The sequence below is a fragment of the Camelus ferus genome, chromosome 9, assembly GCF_009834535.1.
Source record: "Camelus ferus isolate YT-003-E chromosome 9, BCGSAC_Cfer_1.0, whole genome shotgun sequence".
Lineage (NCBI taxonomy): Eukaryota > Metazoa > Chordata > Mammalia > Artiodactyla > Camelidae > Camelus > Camelus ferus.
This window is the reverse complement of record NC_045704.1, coordinates 62,617,118-62,640,104: the sequence shown is the minus strand read 5'-3', so window position 1 is coordinate 62,640,104 and position 22,987 is coordinate 62,617,118. Positions and strand designations below refer to the sequence as shown.

Below are 22,987 nucleotides of genomic sequence, written 5' to 3'. Positions count from 1 at the left end.
GCCCCTTCAATAGAGCCAAAGATGGTCTCAATGGAGCAATTTCTAAAATAGCCAGAAACATGATGCAGCCTAAACAGCCAAAGACAAACAGAAAATGTCGTAAGTGTCACAGATGTCAGTAGCATTTAAACTGCATTATTAGAATGACAATAAAAATTGGAAAAAAGGTTTATGGTAAGTGGAAAATAGCAAAGAGGTTTTATATGCTATGATTGCAGTGATGTAAGGAGCATCTATGCATATCAACAAAGAGTGGAGGACAATATGAAAATAGTTGCATTTGGATAGGATGATCACACGTGGTGCTTTTTTGATACATGTTTAAAGAATTTTCTTTGCTGTTATGTTGAGTTTTTGATGATAAAGATGATGATGAATTCAACTCTAACAGATATGTTAAATAATTTAAAAACCTAGGTATTTTTCCCCCCCCAGTTATTCCTCATAAAATTGGCCGGGTCATAGAAGGAAGTCCAGCTGATCGCTGTGGAAAGCTGAAAGTTGGAGATCATATCTCTGCTGTGAATGGACAGTCCATTGTCGAATTGTCCCATGACAACATTGTTCAGCTGATCAAAGATGCCGGTGTCACTGTCACACTAACAGTCATTCCTGAAGAAGGTAAGGAACCAGTAAACCTGCTTTCCCCACTCTGATCTGAGGGACACGGAGCCTGCAGAAGGCAGCGGCTTCCTCCAGCATCGCCAAAATCACTGCAATGAGAGAACCATTTATTCACCCTGGACTCTCACTTTTTTGCCTTTTCCATTTAATGAATTTAAAAGACAGATTATTATAAAGTTGTCAGAGGCTCAAGAAGAATCATCTAGCTGGTGAGTGGTGGCCAGTTTATTTATGTGCCAGAGAAGTGAGCATCCAGAGTGAAAGAGATTGGTAATACTTTTCAGATCTTATTTTCTTAAAATAATGTCTTAAGTCTCTGCTTGAGTAAGAGAAAATCCTCAGAAGAGTTCAAAGAAAGGGACTGTTGGTATCAGGCCTTTCATGGCAGGCCCACGCCACAGTGTGCCTCGCTGTGCGCTGTGCGGGGCAGGGCTTCGTTCTCGGCAGCTGCTTTGTAAACGGGGAAAGGGAGTATGTAGGAATGGCCAGTAAATAGGGCATAAAACTCGCCTAGTATCTTGCCTAGCTTTAAAACTGCCTTTGATCATTAAGAATTTCTAATTAGGAACCATCCTGAATAGGACCAGTTCATGTCCTTTGTTTATGAATTACAAGGTAACCATTACGTAATGCTCAGCTCATGTTCTCTGATTTTGCAAAGCTACCGAGAAGCCAAACGCAGCAGACTTAGGAAGGCTCAGTCTTCCGTGTTGCAATTCCTTGTACTGTATAACGTGTATTCATGGCCCCCTGCCCCCGTGATCCTCTAATCTAGTCAGTTTTTTGGTCTTTTAGTTCTTGATTCTTCCCTTTCCTCTTCCTACTGCTCCGCTCACATACATTTATCTAAGGTGTTACATCAATCTGCCTTCTGCCTGAGAGTCTGTCGGGGCTGTTTCTTCATGGACATGAGATCACCCAACTGCTCTGTGAGGCCCCTTCTTGTTCTAAGACCCCGTGACATCCCTGCCTCTGCTCTTTTCCCTTCTCTGCCCAGACTCTGCTGATCCTTTTAAAATCCTCCTCAGCGGAAGCTCCAGTGCTTCCACACACTCTGAGCAGAAAGTGTTTTATGATTTTGCTCCCAACCTGCCTTTGAAATTTACCTCCCAGTGTTCTTTCCAAATCCTGTCTTGAGCTCAGCCTCATTGGCCTCTGTACACATGGGCTTCCTCTCCCCTAAATCCCATTACCCTCCTTATCTCTGCAATTCGTTGAGCATTATTCTTCCATCACTGTCTCCCTATTACAAGGGTCTGCTCTTTGAAGACAGAGAAAATATTACCAGTTGACTGTGATACTCGGTAGGCACTCAGTAAATGCTTTCTGAATGAAGGGATGAGTAAATGGATGAATGAACCAATGAACAAAGTAAAAGTCAGGAGGTCTGTGCCAATACCTAGCAGAGGCAGTATAAACCCGATAGAAGTAAGGCTTTTGACCGACAGAGTTCACTGACACCTGTTAGCTAGCTGCCTGACCTTAAACAAGCCACTTAACATTTCTGACCTTCAGTTTTTTATCTACAGAATGGGAACAGTAATATCTAGTTCAGGATCACTGTCAGGATTAAAGCTGGAAATGTACATAATCTGCATACATACCCCAGGTGCTCATCTAATGAGAGTTGTCATTATTTTACCACATCTTTGCTCGGCTGCCTCCCTCATTCAGGTCTCTGCCTCAGTCTCACTGCCCGGGGAGGTGATGATCTTTAGGAAGCAAGTCCCATGCAGCAGGTACTGTCCTAAGTACTTCACATCTGCGGCCTCCTCTCGTACTCACGCTAACCCTAGGTAGGCATGCTAGTCTCCCATTCTCTGCATGTGCACTTGCCCATGGTCATAAAAGTGGTGACAGAACAAGTGTTTGAATCAGGCAGTCTGGCTCCAGAGTCTGTGCTCCTAACTGCTGTGCCTTCCCTAACCAACCACAGTTTCGAAAAGAAAGTAACGCTACCCACCGCCCGCCCCAGCCTTCGTCCAGTCCTTACGCAGCTTTACTTTTCTTTTTATTTTTCTTCATTGCACTTAGCTCTACCCAAGATTATTGAACTATGAGTTTGTTTATTGTCATCTCCTCCGCTAGAATGTAAAGTCTTAAGATTCATGACGTTAGAGAGTTTGTCATGTTCAGTGCTAAATCCCAAGGGCCTAAAACAATGTTAACCACGTAGTAAGTGCTCAATAAAATTTTTTGAATGAAGGTTCATTGTTACTTCATGTGATTTTGCTCAGATTTCGTTACCTCAGTTTCTTTACCATGATCTCTATAGCCTGCTTTTTAGCCTTAAACTTGTTCTGTGACCCACAAAAAAGCAGGCCTCACTCAGTGCCATAGGAAATAACACTTCAGGGTTGTTCTGAGAATGATGTACGTAGTGCACTTGTGTCACCATGCTTGGCACCGATTAGTTGTCTGACCTTGAACAAGCCACTCAACATTTCTAACCTTCAGTTTGAGAGCTAACAGTTCTACCCTAGTGATAGAAGCTGCTGGAAGCAGTGGAACTAGCAATAGTATAGATCAGTGCTTCTCAAACCATCTGTAAGCATCAGTGTTTTTTCCCTAGTCCATCACAGACCAGCATTTTTGTGAAATAGAACAAAAAATTAAGTGAAAAAAACAAAGAAAATTATTCTGTTAAATCATCATAAAATTTTCTAAATTCTTACTCTCAGTATAAGTACGCATCTTACTGCTGACTGACCAACAGACCGCACGCTGAGGAGCCTTGAGACAAAGAAAGAAGTGGTCTTTCTACTGCTGAATTGTATTCGTATATTTTTTTCCCCAAAATTACCCTTTATTGTTGATGGTGTTTTCTGTGAAATCTTGTCCAAAGTTGCTCATTTTTCCTGGAATAAAAAATTAAGTTTGACACATTCTGGCCCAAATACTTCTAGACCTGTCTTGTTGACAGTCTCAAGATTTCCTACATAATGCCAGGCAGTGTTTAGGAAAAGTGGAAGGATGAAAGGAAACTCCCTAGCAGACCCATGCTTTAAAGTGTATTTCATATGTAGGTGCAGCCTCTTAAAATACAATTGCATTTGACATGTAAAATCACATTTCAGTGATTGCACCTTATTATACGCTAAGTTTTATTAAGCTGTGGGAACATTCAGAATCTCTTAGTGTTTTCAGGTAAGAAATGGACAGATTTTGGAAGAAATTTCTGTCCATAAAATCCCATTCATGGAGTTTTTAAGTCTTCCAGGGTTTTCATTGTATTCGTATAAAATCTATCAACTACACCAAAGAAGCAAGCGATTATTTATAGCTCTACAGCTGTTTTCAGAAATCACACATTCAGATCGATTCCCCAGAGCTGCGTTCCTTCCCGTGTGATACTGCTTCCCGACTCTCCACAAGACACTCACTATTAACACATAGCAGACGGTTACCTGGTAAAAGAAAACTTGTTCCCTTCCTCTTCCTTTCCCCCTTTTGCTAGAAACTATTTAATATTTGTGCTTATTTTGCCAAGGAAATGGTTAACCAAGTTCCCAAGGCAAGTGTCATGTGTGGTACAAAACTCTCAAACATATTCGTGACTCGGGACCCTGGCTGGTGGCATCCTGGCAGCACCGCCACCTCTTCCACCGTGCTGTCTTGTTCTCAATTTCTAGAGCATAAACTGATTAAGCCTGCTTCTTCTTGCTTATTGTAAAGAAATCTTTAAACTGTATTATTTTGTGGAATCAATTTCTAATGTTGCATCAGGTCTTGTTCATTTCATTTTTAAGAGTGAACCCAAGTTCTCAAAGGCTGCGAAGGGCTGTGTTAGTGATGGCAACACTGCCAGAACCATTCTTTTGTTTTGTTTTGCTGTCCATTTATTTATCTGTTTATTCTCATTTGTCTCCATTTTCCACTCTCATTTCTCTTACTACTGCCCCTGGCAGTTACGCCAGTGTGTTTTATGTGCCTCTTTTTATTTATGTCTTTTAAAATACATACTTGTGTGTGTGTTGGCATTTATTTTTGAGTTATATAAATGGTGTTATTGTGTTACAGGTTTTATGCTGCTTTTTCTCTCAGAACCGTATTGCTTTTTTTTTTTTGAATGTCATTTTATTGTCCCAAGATCCAGTCCAGGATCTTACATGGCATTTAGTTGCTGTATCTTTTTTCTTTTTAATTGAGACATAATTCAAGTACTCTAAAATTCATCATTTTAAAGTATACAATTCAGTGGTAATGAGTATCTTCACAAGGTTGTGCAACCGTCACCACCAATTCCAGAACATTTTCAAGAAACCACTACTCTACTTTCTGTCTCTATGGTTTGCTAGATATTTCATGGTATATAAATGATATTATATAATATATGGCCTTTTGTGTCTGGCTTCTTTTACTTGGCAGAATGTTTTCAAGGTTCATCCATGTTGTAGCTTGTCCTTTTTATGACTAATGAATAATATCCCATTATGTGTGTATATACATTTTGCTTATCTATTCATTCATCATTTGATAGACACCTTGGTGATTTCTTTCTTTTTTTTTTTTACTATGTGAATAATGCTGCTATGAACAGTGGTGTACAGGTTTTTGTACAGATGTATGTTTTCATTTTTCTTAGCTATATACCCAGGAGTGGAATTGTGGGATCGTATGGTAACTCATGTTTAACTTTTTGAGGAACTGCTAGACAGTTTTCCACGGCAGCAGCATTATTTTACATTCCCACCAGTAATATATGAGGCTTCTAATTTCTCCACATCCTCACCATTTATTTTCTGTTGTGGGTTTTCGTTTTGTTTTGTTTTGTAATTTTAGCCATTCTAGTGAGTGTGAAATGGTATATCACTGTGGTTTTGATTTCTATTTCCCTGATGACTAATGATGTTGCTGTTGGCCATTTGCATCTCTTCTTTGGAAAAATGTTTATTCAAAACCTTTGCTTGCTTTTGAATTGGTCTGTCTTTTTTATTGTTGAATTATAAGACTTCTTTGTACATTCTGCTGTTAGATCCTTATCAGGTATGTGTTTTGCAAGTCTCCTCTCCCATCTTGCAAGTTGTCTCTTCATTTTCTTGATGCTGTCCTCTGATGCACAGAAGGTTACTGTCGTTGATGTCTAATTCATCCCTCTTTGGTTGCTTGTGCTTTTCGTACCATAGCATCATGTGCCTTCAGGATTTATCCATGTTGCTGGGTGAACATAATCGATGGCTTTTAACTGCTAGATGGTTTTCCACACTGTATATTTTCCAAATATTGCCTGTCCCCTCCCCCACAGACAGCCACACTACCTCCAACTCCACATTATCACCAGCTACCTGATATACCCTCATGTATGTACCTTCTAAAACAGTGTGAGAATTCATTGGAGGGAAACTGCTTGTTCAGATAAATTGCTTAATTTAACCAAATACTGTCAGATTGTCCTCCATAATTGCTGCAACCATCTACGCTCCCACCAACAGAACACTGACGTGTCCTTATCTTTATATCCCCGCCATTACTTGGCATCATCCAGCTTTCGAATTGGCTAGTCTGCAGTATGGAAAGCGTTGTCTCATTGGGACTTAACTTACGTTTCTCTGTTTACCCATAAATTTGAGCATCTATTTAGGTGCTTATTTGGGGGTTTTCTTTTCTTCTTGTGAATTGCCTCTTCATATCCTTTACTCATTTTTCTTGAGGGATTGCTGTCTTTTTCTTGTTGATATTTAGAGATTCCTTGTGAATTACATAGGCAGTCATCAATTTAGCTTTTAAAAAAGTACAAATATCTTTTCATGTCATCGGTATGTTAACTTTGACTAAGGTGCCCTTTATTATACAGAGATTCTTAATTCAGATGTCACCAAAGTAGTCAGTTTTTACCTGTGGCTTGTACTTTTCAAGTTTTACTTAAGTTATCCTTTGCTACCCCATGTCATGGAGATTTTCCCTTACATTATCATCTGTTAGATTAAAGACCTGAATGCAAAATTAGAAAACTATCTGGACCCTACCTTTATATATAGTTTTAGGAGGGATCTAGTTTTATTTTTTATTCTTAAGTGAGTCAATTTTTCTAGGACCAGCTATTGGACAGTCCTTCTTTTCTCACTGATTTGTGGAGCCATCTATTCTGTATATTAACTTCCCCTTTAAACATGAATCTCCAAGCTCTCAATTTTATTCTATTGGTTTATCTGTTCTTATCTATATATATATATATAGTGTATATATAATTTTAATATGTATAAATAGAATTTCTAATAGTGTGTGTATACATATGTATATTCATACACACTTTTTAAAAACTCAGTAACTGTGTTATATCCTAATATCTGTCAGTTAAGGCCAGTCTTTCTCTAAGCGCCCCGCAAGTCAACTAGATATTCGTGAAACTTTTCCATACAAAATTTTAGAGCAACTTGTTAAGCTCCTCTAAAAAATCTAAGTGCAATTTTTATTGGAAACATTGAAAATATATTAACTTTGGGAAAATGTGCACCTTTAAATATTTAAAGTCATCCTACCTAAGAGCATAGGATATCTCCAGTTATTTGGATCATCTTTTCAAAAGAGTCTTAGAAAGTTCTTCCACAAGGTTCTTATTTATTCTTAGTACAGATGATTCCCAATGTATTACAATGTTTGTGGCTATAGTTTAACTATGGGATTTTGTGTTTTTCCTCTGATAATGCACTTCCTCTTAAATAGTTACATAAAGAAACTCCAGCAAAAGTTTAATTCTCATTGGTGGAAAGATACACTTAACCCAATGCTTTACTAGAACATAGCCCTGTTTGACATCATGCAATAAATATATAACTTTGAGAAGTAAAACAGCTTTTAACACAATTGGAGAAGCCATGTTGCGTGGGTGGAAGGACTAAAAAGGAAAAGAATACCAATGATAGAAAGTTTCTTTAACCCTGAAGAGGATAACATAAAACCGTGTAACTGGAAGAGTAAGCACCAATCTGTGGTGCTTCTGCCCGGCAGTGGCATCTCTCATCCTTAGGGGAACGGAGCAGAAGCCTTGAAACTGATCAGCTTATTTATACGTTCCTCTCCGAAGTTATAGACCCATTGCTTTAGCCAAGCTAGTGAAGCACAGAAAATTATCCAAATTAGACTAATACAAAGGTATAAGTACCTCCCAGTCATCTTGTTGATAAACTTAATTTTTCCCACCAGTTTCCATTCCCTTAATAGTACCATGAATTTACAATGACAGAAGAGAATTCAGCTCTATCATGGTGGGCACTTAGAAATTGGCATACTCATAAGCAAAGATGGAAGGACTTGTGGAATTTCTGGTAGGTACAGGGATATAAATGAGGCGTGGCTTCTGCCATCAAGGAGTTTACAATCTAGCAGTAGAGACAGGTATTCACCCAGCTCTGAGACAGTGTGGTAAGTCCTATGAAAACAGTGTGCTTAAGGAGCCAGGTAAGATTTCACAGAGGAGCTGAAGTTGGAAGCCGGGAGTGCCAGGTGACAAGTGTGAATAGCATCTTATGAGCAATAGAAGTAACCATGGGTTTCTAAATAAGGCGGTGGCATGTCCAATTTATGTTCTAGGACTGGAATCCAGGAAAGGAAATAAAGATGAGATTGGTGACAAGGAGGCGAGCAAGGAGGAGGCCAACATATGTAACTTGTTAAGCTAGTTAGGAAAATTAAATTCATGATAGTAATAAAAGAGCAACAAACAAATTTCCTGGTTCCCCCCACCCCACCAAAACTAAAAATGAAAAAAGTTCATGCTCCATTCTCCCTTCCTGGAACATTTGGCTTTAAAAAGGAAAGACATCTCTCTGGATAAATTCTGCAAAGGTTGGTGCCACATCTCTCCATCTGGTACACGTTGTTGAAATCCACATAGACACACGAGCCAGGCGGGCAGAGTCGGAGCATCAGAGGGCCTCACGGGGCTGCCACAGCTTAGCCGCATCTCATTACTCCCTGCCTGCCACTTAGACACATGTCTGCTTTTTCAGAGTACTCCCCAGCTTTCAGCTCCAGGAAGTTCTTAAGAAAAAGTTATTTATCTGTTTTCAGTCCCAAGAACTTTGAAGAGAAACAACTTAATCCAAGCCATAAAACAGTGATGCATTTAGTGACCCTGAAGTCCCAGCTTTCTCAAGAGAAGTTCCTTCCTTAAACATTCATATCCCTTGTCTTTCACATCAGTCTTTCTCTGTTTTCATTATATTCTGAGATTCAGTTTATATCAGTTTCCACATGTTCTAACCTAAAAATGGCCTCTACGTGGATCATTTTTGCTAAGTAAGGTAAATATTTCAGAATGTACACTTTAAGAGAAATATAGCCCCAAATGACTATCATTTTGATGATTATGATGATGATAACCATTGTGATCATTTTAATAGAAACATTGATATAGTAAATATGATATTCCAGCATGCACATTTATATCCTCACTTCATACAGTAACCCACGAGGTAGCTGTAATTCCCTTTTCATAGATGAGATGATTAGAGGCACAGGATATTTAAGTAATTTGTTCAAGAACACACAGCTAGTAAGTGATGGGGTCAGACTTAAACCCTGCCAGCTTGCTCCAGAGTTCATGGTCTTAATCATTATGCTATGCTCTCTCTCTCTCTCTCTCTGATATTTTAACTATCCTATGTCTGAAAATTTAGGCAGGATAAAACATTAGAAAGTTTCAGCTTTAAAAATATGAGTCTGACAACCTTAAGAGTATCTTTTAACCATCATCTCCCATAATTGGCATCCAGTTCTCGGTGCGAGCAGTTTCCATGCTTAGTTATGAAATCCGCCCTCAGGGAACAGCCGGAGCTCTGGAGCTGCTGGGAGTGATGCAGAAACAGATGTTCCTTTTTCAGCTGTATTTGTGCTCTTAGAAAACAGAAACAGTAAACTCTTCATAAACATTTGTCAACACTCATGATGATTTGACAAGTTTGTCTTTGATACTAGAATTAGGTAAAATAACTATTCCTATATTAAAGATGCAGGTTGAAGATATGTGTGTAGTTTATGGACGGGCCTCTGTGTTCCAGCGTCCTGAGGCCTGTCCTTGTCTTCTTGGTGATTTGCCAGTGATGAGGGGTACTCTCTGGAAACAAGGCAGTTCCCAGAGCTCAGTCCTCTAGACAATATTACGGAGTATGTTCATTTCCGATTTTCGTGTTGTGTGGACGACCAAACCAAAGGTGAAAGAGGGAAAGTGTGTGCAATAAGAATGATTCCTGTTTTCTTCAAACACAAACACTAATCAAAAGCCACGGGGAGAAAGATGCTAATGTTCCAGTTGCAGGTGGCTGACAACAGTGCTGTTCATGTAAAGTCGCTACCATTAGGAAAGCAGTAGCCACTTGTTACTGCCTCACTTTCGTAGATCCACTTGATCCTTCACATTTTTATGTACAGATTCTTATTTCTGTTGTTTTCTCATTTGAACAGAGCATCTTGGTCCACCATCAGGAACAAACTCAGCCAGGCAAAGCCCAGCCCTGCAGCACAGGCCCATGGGACAGTCACAGGCCAACCACATACCTGGGGACAGGTGGGACTGCTTCTTTTCAGGTTTTGGTTTCTTTCTCTCCTGGTCTCCCCCACTTTTCATCGCCCGCCCCCACCCGTCTCTACACAGTTGTGCGGAAGCCAGCTGGGGAGGTCGAAGTGAGACCTCCACTCCCTCCATCCCTCCGTCCCTCTTCCCAGCCCCCACCCCAGGTGCAGCGGGACCACCAGTCACACTGACAAGAGGGGATTAGGTAGAAGTGACAGCCGCACCCGCTCTGCTCCTCTTGGTCCTCATAGTTTGGGGAAGAAAGTCCCCGACAGACCCCCATGGACTGCTGTCTTCCCAGACTACCTGAGCAGAGCAGTATTTCCACATGTTTCTTTCCTCTTTTGTTGAAAATATTAGCCATGAAACAAAAACCAAATTTCCAGAAATTCAGCATCTTCACGGCCGTTGGTGCCACAGGAGAGCCATTCTTCATTCCGACAAGGTCAGCTTATCTGCCCTCTGGTTCAGTGACTTGAGTGCAGTTTTCCTTGATGTAAACTGCAGTTCACGACGCCCTTAAAACAAAAACAAGACAAACAGAAAACATGGGGGTGTTGACAGACTTTAAGCGATGCTGGAGTTAATGGCCGGGGTTTTGCCTGGCATCTCTCTGCTTCTAGATACAATCTGTCTTTATAGCAGTTTGTCAGCCCGAGACGGGCAAGGTTGAGCATTTAAAAGAAAAGAAATTGATCTGCCTTTACCTGTAGACTCTTTTCCATTTTCTCAGTGCAGAGGGTGACTTGATTTCTCTCCCTTGTAGAAATGCCACAGAGGGTGAAGCTGGAAAAGACGTCTCCATTTCGTACAGACACTCGTGGTCTGACCACAAGCACCTCGCACAGCCTGACACAGCGACGATCTCGGTCATAGGCACTCGGCACAGTCAGGTGAACAGAGACCACCCCCCCCACCCCGGGCGTGGGCACTGAGGAATCTGTATTGCAGATCAGTTTAGATGTATTTGTTCCCAAAATTCATCATTCCTAAGAACCTATTCTGTGTTTGGCATTCTGTTAGGGTCCATGAGAGAATGTATAGAGTGAAAGAAAAGTTTGCCCTTTATTGGAGAAATGTGAACCTTTAGTTAAGTACATAGAAATAGCAGTGTTTTAGTAGGATCAAAGTAGGATTTGGGGTTTTGTTTTGTTTTGGCTTTTTCCTTTTTTCAGGAAAATTAGTCAGAGACTACTTAAGGGAAGCACTTTCCAAAATTCTGTTCTCTGATTGGTGGCACATTGACCAATGAGTAAAGAAGACATGTAATCTTCAAACTAATTGAGGCTGCTTTGATAATTGTATTTATTCAACCAAATTCAGCCAAAACTTACATTCCTTCCTTATGATACAGAAATGCATACTGAGCGTACAAATCAGTTCTTCCAGCTATCAAAGTAGCCTTTGTTCAAACTTTTTGAATAAGGCAGTCCGTGAGAGCTTGTTTTCCTCATCCGTCTCCCCCCTCCAGAGCCTGGGCTGTTACCCGGTGGAGCTGGAGCGGGGCCCGCGGGGCTTCGGCTTCAGCCTGCGGGGCGGGAAGGAGTACAACATGGCCCTCTTCATCCTGCGTCTGGCCGAGGACGGGCCTGCCATCAAAGACGGCAGGATTCACGTGAGTTGGCTGCACCTTTTGGTTCTGGCTCCAGAATGGAAACTTCTGGGAATAGTTGATTAAAGGGAGTGCGGAAACCTGCTGAAGCTGTGAAGCGGGACTTTCCGCCGCTGAGACCTGAGAGGCAGAGGCTTGTCCTGGTCTCACTTCCTCCTCCCGGGCTGCTGCGTGTGTGGCTGTCATGCTGCCTTTGCGGCCTCGACTGTGGTCAGAAAAATCATTTTTATGTGCATAATCCACATTTAAGGGTAAATAGATTAATAAGTACAATACACCTTCATCTTATTGGAAGTCTTGGAAAAACCAGGGTGAAACAGAATCTTCCAACTTCTTCCAAGAAGCAAGAGGCCTGGGAATTTTTTTTCCTCTTAGCTATTCCTAGAGATAGCCACAGATGGAAGAGCATGACCCTCCCGAGTTGCAGGACTAGCATTCGCATCAGTAATGTCCAGCGTAAGTGTTCTCAATCCTGAAACTGCAGCTTCGCACAGGGCATTGCAGGCCTGATTGTTTATGGACCTGCATGAGGTATTTTCCTCCTTCTCTGGGTAGAAGATTTATTTGCTGGCTTCAATTTTTAAAAGTAGTTAAATCACTGGTATTCAGTTAGTTTATACACTAAAAATTTTCAAATCTGGACGACCTCCCCCTACTACTCAGGAAGACTTTCTCTTTCCTCCCTCTGCCACCAACAGGGATCAGGGAAAGAGAAGTTTTTCTTTTTCTTTTCTGTTTTGTTTTCTTTTTTCCCTTTTCCTTTTAACTAAGTAAACTAATTAGAAAGGCAAATGGCCCTGGCAAATTACTAGATGGTATATTCTAATGATAATTAGAAAAATCTGAGTGACTGTAGTTTTGACTTTTCCCCGTCACTGCTCCACTCCCATCTCTCATTTCATAAAGATACATTGAGTGTTCACTTTACCCAAGGATTTATACATGGCACTGAATGAGCTGGGAGAAAGAATGACACCAAAACAAGATACCATCCTTTCTCTAAATGACTAGACTTGTGTACAAGTTCCAAGAAGGTGCATGTGAATGGAGAAGACTTCATAGAATAGGTGGCATTGGACGGTGGATAGGATTTCCATAGGGGGAGATTAAGGAAAGAAAACATTCCAGGCTGAAGAAATAAGCAAAGGGGTAAAACTGAGGAAGTATAGGTCATATGTAGGGAACTGCAAGTGGTCAAGTTTACCTAGAGGCTATTAGAAAGTACAGAGGGGAGCAGAAGAGGATGAGAATATAAATGTAGGATGGGTCACCAAATGTAGGTCCAAGACAGTGGGAAGTCACAGAAGACTTTTGAGCCAAGAGCTCCCCTCGGAGCAATACACTGATAAAATGAGTCTCCTGGCGTGTAGGGTGAACGAGGGAACAGGGCTGGCTATAGTTTTAGGCGTCCAGTCCTAGTGGTGGGAGTAGAACTTGAATGGCAATGCTCTGGGAGAAGGTAAGTGATATGTATCGGATCAGCTGTTAATGAGAAAAAGACCAGCTTAGAGTACTTGTTAAATGAGTGAAGGATGAAGGAAAGGAACAAAGGGTGGCTTAGAGGCTTTACCCTGCCTGTACTATGAAAAAAACATTGGAGAGCCCAGGAGGAGAAAGGATTGGGCAAAGACTGATAATGTACTTTTAGTCATGTTGATGGACCAGCTGGTTGGAGCAGGTGTAAATATTGAGCGGGCCATTAGAGGTAAAGTCCCAGATGATTGCATTATTCAGGCAGAGGCAATGGCTGAAGCTTTTGCTGTGGATGAGATCACTAAAGGAGAAGATTTAGAGATGTGGGCAGGGCCGGGACTCTGGAGAAGGCCTGTAATTAGTGGACCAGGGACAGGAGGGAAAATGGGGAGGGTGAGAATGTGGAGCAGCAGACCTGAGCTGGGGAGCCTTGACGGCAGGGAGAAGGGTTGATGGCCAGAGTCCGGGAGCGGGGCTGCAGCTGATCGAGATCTGCTGGCTTTGCCTCCCTCCGTTCACTTTCTGGTAGAGACGGATTAATAAAGCAGGAAGAACGTGGGTGTGGAAGTCTGAGGGGAGAGGGATCCAGCTCTGGTTCTGCCACCTTGCAGCTGTGTACAGCTGGGTGACTTCTCCAGACCTCAGCTTCCTCACCTGCAAAACATAGAACCTTATGTAAAATACACGGCCCAAGTAAACTTCTCAAAATTCTACTAAGAGCAGTTTGAGGCACTGTTTATGGGATGTCATACTTATTTCTGGTTTTCTTGGTCCTTTTTCTCCTCCACTCCCCACCATTTTTTTTTTTTGAAGCTGTTTAAGTAGTTTAAATATGGAAGTTTTTTTTAAAATCTATTGTATTTTGTATCAAAAAATCCAATTAAACCAAAAACTAGGATATAATTGAAACGTTCTTTTCAAATATAACCTCCAGATGCACTAATCTCACCAAAGGCAAAGAAAGAGGCCTCAAGGGATTCAAAGTCTGTTTCCAAAACATGTTATTCTTTATAAATGAATTCTAAGATTGAATCAGTTTTAATTTGGGGGAAAAAAAACCCTGAAATTAAAAAAAAAATTAGCTATTACTGCTATGCCCAGGTTTGTTTTAAACTCTTAAGAAAATAAGTCAGCTTTTCAGAGAATTATTTTTCTAGCTACTCAGTTATCAAAATCTTGACCTGGTGTAAGGATCATGGGAGCTTTGTCGTTAATGACAACTCAGTGGGGCAGGCGCTGCCCAAAAAGATGAGTGCTTAACTCCAGCTCAGACCTGCACCTGGAGCCACCTGAGCATCCTCTCTGCCTTCCCCTCCTGCCTCTCTCTTCTTCTCCCTTGTTTTTTCTGTTAGGCTGACAACCTGACTTTGTACCAATTAGTCCAGTATCTTCAGCACCTGAGACAGTGCCTTGACTACTAATAGTAGCTGCTCCATAGAGATTTGTTGAAACAACAGAAGGCATGGTTAATATTTCTACATAATGAGAGAATGGATTTTTTTTTAATATTTAAGGTTAACGTCCAGAACTTATTACTGGGTAGACAGGACTTGGGCTATGTGAAGGAATTAGCAAACAGCGTAATTCACTAAAACATGAAAATACTAACTTTTACTACAGATGGGAAGATGTTGAAAGGATCTGTAAACTTAATGAGTCTTCAGCTGGCCCTTAAAGCCTATTAAGATTTAGAGAGGAGAACAAAAGGTTCTGGGCTAAAGGAATGAGAAGTCCACTGAATTGAAAAAGTTATTACAGAATAGTGTCAGACTTAAATGTTTAACATAGAACAAAATCAGATTTAAATAATAATTCGAGTTGGCTGTCTTCCAGACAACGTGTTTTCACTTGTGTTACTTTTAGTTTCACAAAAACGCTGTGAGACAGGTGGCGCTACCCCCACTTACAGATTTAAAACTACAGCTCCAGGAGACTAAGTCCCAGCCACAGGGGGACCCAGGCTTGTTGTCCCTCACCCAGTTTGTGTGCTTTCCACGTCAGCCATAGCCTGTGTCGCTGGGATGCAATTCCTCTGGGAGGCATTGTAGGTTCTTAAGTGGGTTATAAGACAATGTAAGCAATGTGCTGGAAATACTGTTTGGTAATATTAATACTTTTTTAGTGGCTGTTTTAAAAACTTGCAAGATTGCCTTTAAAAAGTGACTTTATTTGGGGTTTTTTTTTTTGTTTTTTTTATTGAAGTATAGTCAGTTTACAATGTATCAATTTCTTGTGTACAGCATAATGTTTTAGTCATAGATATACACACATATATTCCTTTTCATATTCTTTTTCATTATAGGTTACTGCAAGATAGTGAATATAGTTCCCTGTGCTATATAGTAGAAACTTGTTTATCTGTTTTATATATAGTAGTATCTGCAAATCTCGAATTCCCAGTTTATCCCTTCCCACCCCCTTTCCCCCTGGTAACCATAAGTTTGTTTTCTAGTCTGTTTCTGTTTCATAAATAAGTTCATTTGTGTCATTTTTTTTAGATTCCACATGTAAGTGATAACACGGTATTTTTCTTTTTCTTTCTGACTTACTTCACTTAGAATGATCTCTAGGTCCATCCATGTTGCTGCAGATGGCATTTTAAAATTCTTTTTCATGGCTGAGTAGTGCTCCATTGCATATATATACCACATTTTCTTTATCCAGAAAAGTGACCTTTTTAAGGAACATAGTTTTTCTCTGTCCCTTCTTTCTACTTCTTCTTTGGTTCTCCTAGTCTCTTTTTCCCCTCCCTTCCATTTATTTTTTCTGTCCCCCATATTCTATTTTTCAATTCTACAAAAAATGTGACCTTGAATATTTTGTTTTGGGTTTTTTTTTTCTTTTTTTTTTTTCTGATTTTGAATTTTTATTCTTATCAAAAGATATATTCCCCATTTTAAAATTCTTGTCACATTTAAATTCTTTAAAGTTAACAAACTTTGAAAAGAATGTTTATATTTCCCTCTCAAAGGTTCCATTTTTTTATCTTTAGCTCTGTATAGTCCAGTTCAGAACTTTTCCCCGAAGGCCTCTCTACCATAAATCTTAAAACCATGGCTTTCTTCTCTTTTGCCCTAATTTAGTTTTAGTTAAACAAAAATGACACCTGGTGGCAAATCTGTTCAATTACAAGTTTTATTGCAATTTATTTGTTGTGCAAAAAGAATAATACGCAGGTTTGGACAGTGAATTTAAGCCAAAGAATGTGACTGAGATTACTTATAACCTCAATCATGTTTTTTACAAGATATACCCAAAACATGCTCCAAACAGTATCACCTTTAATTTTCATTTCTCTAATTATCAGCAGGATTTTATATCTGGTGCTAATTTATTATGTTTTCTTCAGAAAATGATTTTTCTTCACTTATTAGATGAAATCTGGGTACTGACTCTTGTTTCACTTATTCTAGGTTTAAGGGGGTTTATTAATTATTTTTATTATTTTTCTCCATCCTATTACATTTATTACCATCTTACTTTGGCTGGTGTTTCTTTAAGGTTTTTTTTTCCACTTTATATGTTAAATCCATCTATCTTGTGATACCCTCCATTTCTTCATGAGTAAGACTCCCATTTTTTTTCCCATAAATATGCAACAACTCATTCTGTTTCATAGTTTACTTGAAAATGTTTGCATTGTATAGAATGGGGTGCAGACTAGTTAAACCTTCTTCATCGTGATACACTTTAAATCTTTTTTTTGGAAAAGCAGAAAATAGATCATTTGAAAACTAACATTTATTTGTGCTTGATATATAATCATGATTATGTTTTTATCTCAGTAAATCCTCCCAACAACCCCAGGAGGTAAGTAGGTGCTAATATTATCCCCGTTTAACAGAGAGGAAAGTGAGACCTACTCTGCTCGGCCAAGGTCGAGCCAGGAGTGAACCACAGACATGACAGTGACTCCTAAGCCCACCTTCCCGGCCACTGTGCTCTGCTGTGTCTCTGGATACAGAGTTGTCCTACCAACCTTTGTTAAATAATTGTTGCATCCTCTTCTGTTCTGTCTGGATTGTTTTAGTGAGCTCTTATAAACATGCTTTTTGGAATTTCAGTAATTGTCCATTGTTCAGTTTTTCCGTTTGAAAGCCAAGACCCTCCAGTTGCTTGTCACCCTGAAATATAGTTTAAAATCCAGAATATATTTTAAAATCATTACCATCATTATCTTTAATCAGGTCCTTTGTAAAAGTTATACTTGACCCATTCATGTTTTTCCTTTCTCTTTTAAAATAACTGCAGACAACATTTCTAGTAAATAGAACGTCACTGAGGCATCTTATTCTGCTCCCTAGTTTTTGTTTTCTAGGGAAATCATTGTACACTAAAGTCATGAAGTGTAAGCCAGTTATTGGTTTTAAATGAGTATTCATAATAGTATGTGCTCCAAGCTGAATCTTCTGAGAGATTTAACCTATAAATATTCCCTTTACCTAATGCTGCGTCTAAGTACAGGGTGTAGTGGCAACACAAAGGAGGGAGTGGGCGGTTCTCCCTGGAGGCCAGGAAAGGCTTCAAAGATGAGGCACCACCTGCCCAGGTTTCAGAAGATTCAGCTCATGTCGGGAAGGACCCTTCGCAGGTGGATCAGAGGTAGCTCCATGGTGTCACGTGGGTCAGAGTCTTCACCTCTTCCACCACTTAACCTTTGGTTGAAAACTTAGAATTTGAGTCTTGATTTCAGGATGCTCAGATCCTGCTTACTGTGGTCACATAAACTTTTATGGAGTAAAGGCTGCCATCTATCTACTCCTCAACTCCAGCATGAGAGCAGTGTACGAGTTGAATATTTTACAGATGAAAGAGAGTCATTCGGCTGAGTTGAGCGCTCCAGGATTGACAGAGCAGAACTTGATGTTGTTTCTGTGAATGTTCCCCGTCCAGGTTGGTGACCAGATTGTTGAGATCAATGGGGAACCTACACAAGGCATCACACATACTCGAGCAATTGAGCTCATTCAGGCCGGTGGAAATAAAGTTCTTCTTCTTCTGAGGCCAGGAACTGGCTTGATACCTGACCACGGTAAGTAAAGCAGCTCACTTGTTGCTGAAAAGTTGAGTATGTTAGGGAAGGGGCGGCAGAGGGAAAAGGGGATAGATACTTTGCTAGCTAATTCAAAGGTAAACACCAGAACCATCTTAAAGTCAGTTACATAGCAGAGTTAATAATAATATTACAAAATAAGTGACTTCATGTAGGACTTTCGTTGGAACTTACATATGTTAGGCTAGTCTCAGCAGAAAGCAGTTGCTTTTGTAGAGAAATGTGTCTGTAAAAAATAAGAACATTAGAGGCAAACGATTTAAATGTCATGAAAAACATTTGAAATCTCTTCAAATGTTGTTTTTTTCCTCCTAGTAAGATAAGTTTCTCTCTTAATGAGTTAACATAAAAACTTGAGGTTTTTCTGGTCATTGTCAAAAACGAGTTGCTATAGCCCTACCTGGAGTCAAGGAGTTGGACCCAGGGACCGTTTTTGTACTCCTGTATTGACCTTAAACTTCCTTGGTTTCATCATATGCTTTTGAAATATCACAGTATTTGAAAATCACTGCTTTTCAGTTGAGTGCACTAGTCTAGAAATAAAATACCACACCACTTAGCCCTTGTCCCTTCTGGTTCCCTTCCCTTCCCCGCGGAGAGCATTTGAGGGATCAGTGTAGACGTGACCTCCTACAGCCCCCTTCCAGCCTATAATTCTCTGACTGTATTACCTTCCACAATCTGCTTGTAAATCATACGTTCCCGGTTGACATCCTTGCTAACTGCGCTGTGATTTTTTTTTTTTACACAGTCCTAGGCTTTTTCTCTTCCTTCTTCAGGTTTGGCTCCTTCCGGTCTGTGCTCCTACGTGAAACCTGAGCAACATTAAGGCTTTCAGGGCTTTTCTTGGTCTTTCCTTAAAAAGACTTGGTAAATTTGCATGTCTTGTAAATCACTTCCTTCTTTTTAATTAAAAATGATGCTAATTAAATACATCTACTTCTATCTTCTGCACTTTTCAGTTTCCTTTTGACATTAAATTTGGCAGCTTAATGCAAGAAAATGATTGACAAATGCCCATGAATTCCATTCTGGTACCATAATTTGGCTCCTTTATTAGTGATTCTGGCCTATCCTTAAGCTGTGTCCGTCAGTAACAGCTACATCAGTAAGCTGCTTGGACCAGGTACTTTGGTCTGATCTTATTATTTATTTAAGGTTTTTTTAATTGGGCTTTTACTATTTATAAAGAATCTACACATCATATACTTCACTTAGTATTCATTTTTCTAATTATTTTGTGTAATATTATTTTGTATATATATATAAAATAACCTACCCTTCATGTTCAAGTACAGCTGTCCGTATACATCTGGCTTTATATAGAGAGATCTAAACATACATAAACTTCTTAAAATACTCAGGCTGTTTAAGCAGTTAGTACAATTCAAATGGCTGTCACAGTTCAAAACTTAATTGTTCCTATTCATAATTCTAAAATGTAATAATATTCTATTCAAATCACTTTTTTTAGGTGATTGGGATACTAATAGTCCTTCATCTTCAAACGTGATTTATGATGAACAGTCACCATTTCCCCCATCTTCACACACTGCTTCCATATTTGAAGAGTCTCATGTGCCAGTAAGTGAAGAATTTTTAATGAGAGTTCAGATATGTGAAAGGGCAGAAGAATTCAAGGACATTGTGCCTGAAAAGAAAAGCACTTTAAATGAAAATCAACCTGATTTAAAGCATCAATCTCTTCTCCATAAAAATGTGAATAAAAGGGATCCACCCAACAGTCATGGGCACAGTGATAAGAAAAATCTCTTGAAAGTAGAAAATGGTGTCACGCAAAGAGGTAGATCTGCTAGTCCCAAAAAGTCAGCCAGTCGCTATTCAGAGGAGCACTCCTCTGAAAAGATTCCCAGTCCTCTAAAAAATGACCCCAAAAGAAGACCCAGAGATCGATCACTCAGCCCCAGGAAAGGGGAGAATAAAAGTTGTCAGATCAGCACGAGGGCAGGTTCTGGACAAGATCACTGCAAAAAAAGCAGAGGACAGTCTTCAAGCCCAAAGAAGCAGCAAAAACCTGAAGGGAGCAAAGACCAACCAAGTGCGAGTGGAAGAGGAGGGGGCCGTGCCAGTGACAGTGCTGAGCAGAGCGCAGGTGCGAGGGAAAGCGCAGGTGTCAGCAGGAGAGATCCGAACCACAGTCAGCCCGGAAAAAACAGAACCAGGTCTCCAGAGAAAAAGAGCAAGAGAACGGATGAAACTTCTCTTCCATCCAAAAAGACTAACCCTGCTGGTAGAGTAGTGTCGGAAAATGAAAAAGGGAAGAAAGCAACCTTAGGAGAAGCAAGTCCCAGTAAAGAGAAAACAGGAGAAAATGTCAAAATGGCAGAAAAGAAGCTGAAGCAGGAACCCGAAGAAAGAACGGTTTTAAACAAAATAGAAGATCACAAAGGCAAAGAAGTAGAGGCGGCTGACAAAAACAAAGAGAGCGGAGGGCTCAGACCTGAGAGCGGTTCTCCAGTTAAGAAAACACCCATCACGCCAGGGCCGTGGAAGGTGCCCAGTGCAGGCAGAGCCACAGGCACTACTGGTGTGGCCGAGAAGCGGCTGTGACCTTCGGCGTAAAACAAGGAAACACAAGTTGTCACCTTTTCTTATTAAAAAGCAGCATTTCCTACCCCTCCAAAAAATCAAATTTTTCAGAAATTCTGAAACACACCTAAGTACATTTTAATTTGAGCATCGAGTTAGCTGGCTGCATGAAGGGCCTTTAGGATTGCTACGAATCCACCGCCCCCCCGCCGGCTGCCCCTCCTCGCGCGCACCAGCTCGTCTACCCGGCGTCCCCACACACGACGCAGTGATACCCACAGCGTGGTCACAGCTCCCGTTACATTTGTGCCAGGTTATCTACTGTATCATATCTATTTTATCCTTCTCACAAACATATTTCCACACTAATGAAAAAAACTAGCTTTGGCTTGGAAGTTGATATTCTCAATAGCATGTTGCATGTTTACAGAGAGACGTATTTGAGCCCCTGCAGAAGAAGAGATTGTCAACTCATTAAAGGCGGCCGTTGCTGCTTCTAACAGCTACTGATGGTGTCCCAGTATAAAAATACAACCTCAAACGTCACTACTGTAAAGAAAAAAAATGTAGTCAAATACTGGCCTTCTTACAGTTTTTTATGTTAATTTCGGCTGCATAAGGTATTTCAAGTCACTGTTAAAGATATGACTTAACAAATGTATGTTCCAAGGAGAAAATACTTCAGGCAATTAAGAGCTCACCTCCTGCTATGTTACCCAACCCTCAAGCGCTGTAGCATCCCAGACCACCTTTTTATTTCAGTTATTTTACTGTAACGCCACAACGAAGCACGCGGACCATACTGCTTATCGCTGTTTGAAGAAAAACTACGAAATTTCTATGTCTGGGTATTTCAGTTGAACCAACTCCTAAGTCATTAGTCATTAATACACAATACGTCTTTGAAGAGGGACTTAGGAAACCAGCTCCACAGTCCATTGCCAGGTGGAGTACCAGCCCCTCTGGTAGCAGCTGTACAAGTCCGTGTGTTTAGAAGCAGAACCTGCCTGGGACGGGCTCAGCACATGAGGACAAATGTGGTGGGAGACAGTCTTTGCTAGATCTTATTTCATTTTAATTTCTAGCTACATTAACATTTAAACACAAGAAAGGGAGACTAAACATCTGAAATTTTGTACAAGCTAAGCAGAAAAAATTTGTAAGTCAATTAGAAATGTTTGTTAGAAGGTTGAGAGTTTTTAACTCCATAAAATAGATCCAGGTTTTTCAGCCCCCGGAAGCAGCATTCAGTAGCATCTATAAATAAAGGCGCACTCAGAATAAAACCATTTTATGGAGTAGTTGAACACACTTGTTCTGTTGCCCTGGGTTCATCTCGTTATTGTGAACACATCATGTCCCAGTCCTTCCCTCTCAGAGTCCGACTGTGAAATTCTTCACTGTAACAACTGAATCAGCCCCTGTAGATAAGACCTGTTTCCCAGAGTGAGAGTTTTGAAACCCCCTTTTCATCCAGAACTATATTTACCCACCTATTGTAACTACTTGAATAGAGCAAAATTAGAAGGCTTGATAAACGCTAAAATTTTAGTACCACAGAAATGATTTATTTTCCCTCTAGTCCACAATTAGTGATAAAAAATCCTATTTTTATTGTTAACTGTGACATAACTTTGATGTCATATGTTGTCAGTCTGAAGTGGCTCTTTCCTCAGTAACCTGTCACTGTACTGATTATATACCGACTTAGCAATGTGGCCTTGGAATGCTAAGCAAAATATGGATGTACTGGTTGTAAATGTTTATATATTGTACAGTTCCTTTATATATACACCTGAGGTTCTGATTAGAGAAAGAGATCTGTAAATCGCTCGTTATTTTTTATATAGATATTAAAAAAACCAAACCAGAATGTTTATGGCCTGCATTTCTTTTACCATCAGGTTTATTTAATGTTGCTCTCTATTTATGGAGCTAATTGTCATCATGATCTGAGTCCGCTAATAGATTTTGTCTCTGCACGTAACAAACATTCAGAGTCCTACAGTCAGGAAGACTCTTAAAATGATGACTTTTCCTGCATAGCTATATGTGTAAAGATTAAAATTAGCAGTAAAAGTCATTACAGCTACCTCATACCCTTCCTTGTAAGGAAAATAGCTTTGCATAAGTAATTTGCTTCCCCCCAAAATCCTTATACTGT

General features: G+C 40.1%; 2 protein-coding genes across 5 annotated transcripts in view; one reads left to right on the top strand and one right to left on the bottom strand.

Moving 5' to 3' along the window:
* The window catches only part of MAGI3 (membrane associated guanylate kinase, WW and PDZ domain containing 3), a 219,058-nt gene extending 196,362 nt beyond the window's left edge, over positions 1–22,696 (top strand). The window contains 6 exon segments of the mRNA XM_032486989.1: positions 436–621; positions 10,027–10,129; positions 10,902–11,028; positions 11,607–11,750; positions 18,114–18,252; positions 19,748–22,696. Of these exon segments, the coding sequence (XP_032342880.1) occupies positions 436–621; positions 10,027–10,129; positions 10,902–11,028; positions 11,607–11,750; positions 18,114–18,252; positions 19,748–20,844 (1,796 nt within the window). The 3' untranslated portion in view covers positions 20,845–22,696.
* PHTF1 (putative homeodomain transcription factor 1) overlaps positions 16,338–22,987 on the bottom strand; it is a 59,137-nt gene continuing 52,487 nt past the window's right edge. For all 4 annotated transcript variants that reach the window (XM_014566401.2, XM_032486993.1, XM_032486995.1 and 1 more), the window contains one exon: positions 16,338–18,499. The gene's annotated coding sequence lies outside the window, so the exon portion shown is untranslated. The remainder of the gene's footprint in view (positions 18,500–22,987) is intronic.